Source organism: Alligator sinensis, unplaced genomic scaffold (genome assembly GCF_000455745.1).
Source record: "Alligator sinensis unplaced genomic scaffold, ASM45574v1 scaffold753_1, whole genome shotgun sequence".
Lineage (NCBI taxonomy): Eukaryota > Metazoa > Chordata > Crocodylia > Alligatoridae > Alligator > Alligator sinensis.
In genome coordinates, this window is record NW_005842625.1 from 583323 (window position 1) to 590447 (window position 7125).

Genomic DNA, 7125 nt, shown 5'->3' on the forward strand with positions numbered 1-7125 from the left:
TAAGAAAGCTCTACTCTCATTTTCTTCAGTTAAGCTGTATGTGAAAGCCATTTGCTACCACAAGCAAGAAAGTGCCCATCTAGTTGTTTGGTCTGAATATACCCATACAGTTGCTGGTTCAGCTCAGGTGGAAAGTTCTTTGTACCTTTTTGTTTTGGCTTCAGCTTTAGTTGCACCTTGTTGAAACTTTAAGATCAATGCTTCAGTCACTGTTAATTGTTTGGGTTTTTATCATAGGCACCTGTTCGGAATCCAGAGCAGTTCAGGGCTCTTGGCCTGACTGCTCCAGCTGGTGTACTACTTGCGGGGCCTCCTGGATGTGGAAAAACATTACTGGCCAAGGTAGGAATTGCCTACTGTGTATGCTTCATGTGAATACTGGGAGGTAGTAGAGTACCCTAAGGAAGAAGTCAGATTTCTTTCATAAGAATGACTTGGTGACATCCAATGGTAGATTGCTTCATTGGGGTGATGGCAATAGGAGTCAAGCCCTCATACTGCTTTTAGCAGGAGCTTGAGTTAAAAAAAAAAATTAAAAATTAAATTTAAAAAAAGTCTTTTGAAGTTAATTGATTTCCCAGTAAAATAGTTCCGTTTCATGTGAGGTGAGAAGGAAGAAAGGTAAAGTCAGAAAGAATGCAATAGGTTGAAAAATAATAAAGTGGTGAAAAGGAAATGGCTCCTTTCTACAGATCTATCACTTTGAAGTTGTCTACTGTAATTAAAAGCTGTAGTTGTCCACTAAAGACCAGGTCCACTTTACCATTTATTCCCAATGCTCCTGGAACAATGCACTTATTGCTTTCCTCCTTAACTTGCATATTTCCTTGAATTTCTAGACCAACTCTTGTGTTTGGTCTTTAAGGACTGTTTATGTGATGACATTTCTCTGTAATGTGCACTAGTCATTTAGAGTTGCTTTTAAAAGCATTTCTGGAACAGGACCTCAGTTAAAAAAAAGCTGTGGGAAGCAGTGTTGAATGAATGAATTAGTATCTGGGCATGGGTCTGGGCTCCTAAAGAGCTTCATATATTTTGAGAGGGGTTTGATAAATAATCTTTTCTTTTGAGTTCTTCATAAATCAATGAATAGAAAAGAAAATGACCTTTTTCATAGTGCATCTGGAATCTTGCCAGAGTTTTCAAGAAAAGAAAATAGATAATGCTCTTAAAATGATGCTTCAGGAAGTCTGGTGAATGGAAGCCTAATATTATCAGTGTGTGATAGTGGATTTTTTTTTTTATTTTCTGGATAGGCTGTGGCAAATGAGTCTGGGCTGAACTTCATCTCTGTGAAAGGTCCAGAACTGTTAAATATGGTAAGTGTTGATCATTATACCTTGACCTTTACTATTTTGACTGAGTTCTTTGTGCAGTTTGAGGCAATTGAATCCTGATGATCACTAAGCTGGTGTTTTGTGCAACAAGAATACATCATGTAATATCATCTTAATTGTAATAGCTCTTATAGCAGCCAGGTTGCTCTCAAAGGATGCATTTAGGTGGCATAGATCTTACCCAGTTCAATCTGCCTCTTGTGGTGCATCCTCTCTTAAAGTGGTAATCCTCTTTTAAGGATTAGAGACTGTGGGGATTGCTTGATTTGCATAGTAAGACTTTTGAAGTAACTAGCTGTTTGCCTCGTTGTTAGTGTGTGCTGTGAGGACAAAGGGCAACATTTTCAAGTCAAATTAAAATTTTCAAATAGTGATGGCTTCAGGACTTGGCACCTCTGAAAATCAAATCAGGTACCTAAAACAACTCTAAATTAACTTTAGGTGATTTAAGTTTGGGGTTAGATTTTGCTAAAGTTTTCCATCGACTTTATCAGGGTCTAAACCTCAGAAAAGATGCTACTCTTCAGAATGTTTAAAAGTCATTTATTGTGATCAGTCACAAGTGATAAGTGTTATGATTTAAGGTAAGTCCTCGACTTAAAAATATCATTTTTATTACACTTTGATATTTTCCCACACCTTTTTACAGTTTAAGAAATGTGCAAGGTGATCAAAATGATTTTACTTCTGCTGCTCAGATTCAGATTGGAGCATATCACTTACCTGTTTTAGTAAATGGGTGAAACTGAAGCCAAAAAAAATGGATTTGATCCATTTTTTTAGTTAGTGCAGATCCCTGCCTCCTTAAATTCAAAGGGAACCGATTTCTGGACTCTGAGAATAGAGAGACAAAGCACATTAATGGTAAATGAATGCTGTCTGTGGGGTGACAAAATTTTCCATTTGCAAATCAAGTGAGGCTTTTTCCCTTGTGTAATGACTTTCTGAGGGAAGAAACTCTTTATTTCAATTCTTTCTACATAGTTCTGTTTATGAGCTTCTGCAGATGTGAATCTGTGGGTGCCTCGGATATTTAAAAAGCTTAACTAAGGTCATGGAGAGGAATATAACTGTTAACTCTCTTTGTCAGTATGGTGGCAGATATTAATTCCCCTAAAAGGTAGAGCCTTACCAATTTGGCACTGACACTGCGCTGCATGCAACAACTTAACAGTTGTGAACTGGGTAGTGACACATGCATCCAAATTTGCCCTTTTCCCCCTCCAAAATAAAAACTATGGGTTTAAATTGATGATAAACTTGGCAGAATTAAATGGAGTAAATAAAAGTATGTGATCCTTTGGCCTTGGCAGGCACCACCAATTATGGGTTAAATTGGATTATGAAGCAAAAGTTTGATATCTTGGATTGTTCCCACCGTGTTGCTGTATTATTTCAGTATGTCGGTGAAAGTGAGCGTGCTGTACGTCAGGTATTTCAGAGGGCCAGGAATTCTGCTCCTTGTGTTATATTTTTTGATGAAGTGGATGCATTGTGTCCCCGGAGGTCAGATCGCGAGGTAAGCCTGAAATCATAATCCCACAAGTTACTTTAATCAGATCTTTCTTTTGTGTCCTGCTACTGTTGGACACATAATGTGGCCTGGATTGTAGCCTTGGTAAGGACTTCTTCTATGGTGTACTCTCTTCTAGAAGCTGGAAGACTAACATATGTTCCATGGTCACTGCAGTCACATGCATTAAGGCTGTTTAGAGTAACATCACTCCCAGATGTTGCCTTTTGACCATCTGACTTTTGGTGAAGGACAGACAGTTTAAATATGTCTATGGTGATCAAGTCTGTTCTGCACCTCTGGGGATGTTTGGTGATGTTTCTTCATTTTGATATCCTCTTTGAGCATGTTGAGTTGTGCACATCACACTTCCTCGTTATTCAGATATGAGTTTTAAGTATGCTTGCATTTAAACTTCTAAATATTTTCTCTTCCCACTGGCCCCTTCACTCACAGGTGCCATGTAAATCTTCCATCTCCTAAAAACAATAGTCCTAGTGCAAAATTGTCACAAACTTGAACCAAAAGATAGAAATACTAGTACTAAGTTTGTAATTGGGTATGATTTTGGCCTCTACAAATGTCTGTGCTCATGTGTATAATCAAAAGGGCCCCTGGGTATGGAAAACTCCTCTACATTAATCATGTGTATGGTGGCTATAACAGTTCTTGTCAATGTAAAGCCATAATAAAATTGGGTGCAATTCAGCGCAGTTATTAACATCATATGATAATCTTGCCCAATAGTACCCAATATAGGCTGTGGGCTGGATCCAGCCTGCAAAGTAAGGTAATCCAGTCATCTGACCCATGGGGCTTTCTATGGGTTTGGAAACTTGGTGGCAGGAGAGAGGTGGCAACATTGATTCTGCAGCTCCAGGAGCTGCAAAGATCAGAAAGGTCAAGCACCATTGATCTAGCCCATATAGTTCAAACACTATCCCAGTATTTTACAATCAAATTTAAATGTGATTTTAAGTTCAAGGTGCCAAATTACTTTTGTTGTTCTCTAAACTGAATTTACGCACAAACTAGGACTAAGAGTTATCCTAATGATCTTTTCTTTGTGGTTAGAAATCTAGAAGCTCAACAAATGACCCAAAATATATATTATTTTATAAGAGATTAAATGAGTTAGTTCTTCTCTTAAAAAAATGAAATAAAGAAATAAGGTCACCTACCATATTTATCTGAATCCAAGATGACTTCCAATTGAAGATAACCCCCCTAAATTAGATTCTATACATAGAAAACTATAAATATGTTGTAATTCTCCATGTGTAGAATATAATTATTGGATGTTCATCTCAAAATCTCAGATTTGTCCATTTTCCCCCCTCCCAATGCTGCAGCAGGTAAAGCAGTGGCAAGGGGGAGGCAGCTTGTCCCTGGTCCTTTGTCCCATCCCCCCTCAACCCTTGCACCTACCCTTCCCCCAGTGCTTGCCCCTGTCACTGTGTCCCACTGTGCCCTGGGTCCCTTGGCACCCTGTACCACTACCTTGCACTGGGTTCTGCATTGCCCCACACCTCACAGAGTGGATTTCTGCTGCTGCTTCTACACTTCACTTGACTCTTGATTCTAAGACTAAGCTTTGGTGTTCAGACCTGCCACCTTTTTAAAAAAAAAAAAAAAAAAAAATCTGTGCCACTGCCAAGAATTCTTCAAACACCCTCTTGTTAGGCATGTCAGGCATGCTTTCACATTATTTGTAAACTGCAAGTAGGGGGCTTTGGGGGCAGTTGCAGTATCTGCAATAAGAGAGGTAGGAGTTTGAATAACTGTCTGAAGCACAGCCTTATCACCTTCACAATATACAGAAACCTCTACTTCTGTAAAGTCCACCCTGGCTGATGAGCTCTGTACCCTGTGAATGTTGCATATGGCCCACAAGGAATTAGCTTACAGCCCCCAAGCTCCCAGTTTGATCACCAGTCCCCTTCATTACTTTGCTGCAAGGGACTTCAGGCTTCTTCCACCTCTTCCAGCTTCCAGGGGTGGGACAGGGCAGTGCAGTTTGCAGGACCCAGGGAACTTTGGGCAGGGGACCCGTGTGATGTGGTGTAGCTCAACCATGTGTGCACCTACTGCACATCCCAGTGGAGGAGTGGCAAGGGAGGGGGGCATTGCTATATGACCCAGGGACCATGCAGCCCCTGGATGCTCAGAAGTTGGATAGCCCTGCTATAGAGCAAGAATTTGGGGCCAGTAATCCAATTTCAAAAGTGAAGCTATGACTAACCATTTGATTACTCCAATTTTACAGTGGTATAGAGTCATTAATGCTGGTTAAGTTATACAGGCTTAAAACTGGAGTTAATGTAGTGATGAAGCAGACTTTATTGCTGCACTGTTACCTCAGTATCACAATAAAAACGGCTTGTCCTGTAAATACTGCACTGAATTGACAATGTATCAGAGTTATGATCCTTATGGTGCATAGTTGGGATTCATACGATCTTCTGTGTGATCTAGTCACGTTTACGGTAACGTGTGTACATCTCCACTATTTGATCTGATTAGCAGTTGAATCTGAAGAGGTTGTTCAATTATTTATATTTAATTACAGAATAAATATATAACTTTTAACAAAGCAACAAAGGCATGTGCTAAACTGTCAAGCAGTCTCTCATTTGTAATTGTGTTCTTGCCAGCTCATTTCTTTGTCAAGAATTTGGCTAATCCAACAGCACATCTTTATGGGCTGGCAACCTGACTCTTGCAAGCCACAAATTTCAGTAGGATTTCACTCTTTTAAATGTTAAACAAGGCTGATGTGTGCTCTCTGGAATCTGACACACAGATCTTGGAACTATAAAGCCTATGATAAGTGGACACCTTTACAGTGGAGTTCAGAACAATCCAGTTGCTTACCTTTGTAGGATGCATCTGTATTGGGATTGTTAAAATATAATTATAAGTTGCTGCTCAGTAGATAAGGCCAGTGAATGGGATTTTATTCAGTTTGAATGTTTAAATGACTGGTCAGGGTCCGCAAAGCTTGGGCGAGTTTCTATCATTTATTTATGAATTAAAAGGTAATAAGTAGGCAAGCCAAACACAGGATTGCAAATGGTTCAAGTAGCTGGAATGTTTCCCAGAAATATGAGTCTCTGCACTTGTCACAGACTATTAAGAAAGCTGTGCCAGTATAAATATGGCCTCAATACATGAAGTTGGGGTTAGTGAACGAGAAGCCAATGGCAGTGGTCAAGAATGAAGTTTGATCAGGGTGCAGAGAGAGGAAGGTGATCTTTGAGTAGCGATCAAGGGGGGTAATAAATGCTGTGGGTTGCGGGGGGGGAGTTCATACCCAAATGATTGACAGTTGTTTTCCCAATTTAACTGAGAATGCATTACTGTTTTAAAGGCAGGTGCTAGTGTTCGTGTGGTGAACCAGTTATTAACTGAGATGGATGGTCTGGAAAATCGTCAACAGGTTTTCATTATGGCTGCCACCAACAGGCCAGGTAAGAACCCAAAAACCAGTGAAATCTTCTTTTACTTAGACTCAAGCTTAGGAATATATTTAAAAACAACCACCTATACTTCGTGTTACTAAGGAATCTCAGCTTATAACTGAGAGATCTTTTAAAATTCAGCTCTTCATTCATGTTTACATGACCTTTATTTTTCTCTCATCTTGGACAATGGAACAGTTCTAGCATAGTAATAGAGTGTTTGCAAATACTGTAGGGAATGTTTAAATTCAAATAAACTGTTTCATAAAGAAGTCAAAATGTCTTTTCTCTGTCAAGGCTACTTAAAAGTTACCTTTTATTTGCATGACCGGATTTGATGGTTAAACTATTTAACTACAACTTGTAAAGCAAATATGATGTGTTGTTTCTGTTCTTTTGCATCTCCAATATTCAAGTAAGTTCAGATGACATTTGGGCAAAATTTCTGTATATTCAAAGTGTATAGTCACTTCAGAGTAAGGCTCTGGCATACAGCAAGCATGTAAAGTGTATTCCAGTTTCTCATAATTGACAGGGTGTGAAGTGAAGTAACTTGAGGTCAGCTGGGAGCTGATTGGCATAAATTCATGAAAAGATTCCATTGACTTCACTGGTTTTGGATTAAACCCTTGGAATTTCAAAATAAATCTGAAAATGAGGTGTTACATGTTCATTTTTGGTTGCTTTGCTTGCTGTTCATCGGTGTAGTTTTAGCTGCTAGATCATTAGCAAAAAAGTTAATGATTTGCATTTAACTTCTCATACACCTTTCTCTAGCACTTCTCTGCTTCCCTAAAAATCTTCTGCTGAACAC

The 7125-nt window shown here is 39.1% G+C and overlaps 1 protein-coding gene across 7 annotated transcripts in view; it reads left to right on the plus strand.

Annotated features, from left to right (window-relative positions):
- NVL (nuclear VCP-like) overlaps positions 1 to 7125 on the plus strand; it is a 76611-nt gene that overhangs the window by 26297 nt on the left and 43189 nt on the right. For all 7 annotated transcript variants that reach the window (XR_003096161.1, XM_025215136.1, XM_025215137.1 and 4 more), the window contains 4 exons: positions 238 to 342; positions 1257 to 1319; positions 2737 to 2856; positions 6221 to 6320. Coding sequence is in view for 6 of the 7 variants with exons in the window: in XM_025215136.1 (XP_025070921.1) it covers positions 238 to 342; positions 1257 to 1319; positions 2737 to 2856; positions 6221 to 6320 (388 nt within the window). In the remaining variant the exon portion in view is untranslated. The remainder of the gene's footprint in view (positions 1 to 237; positions 343 to 1256; positions 1320 to 2736; positions 2857 to 6220; positions 6321 to 7125) is intronic.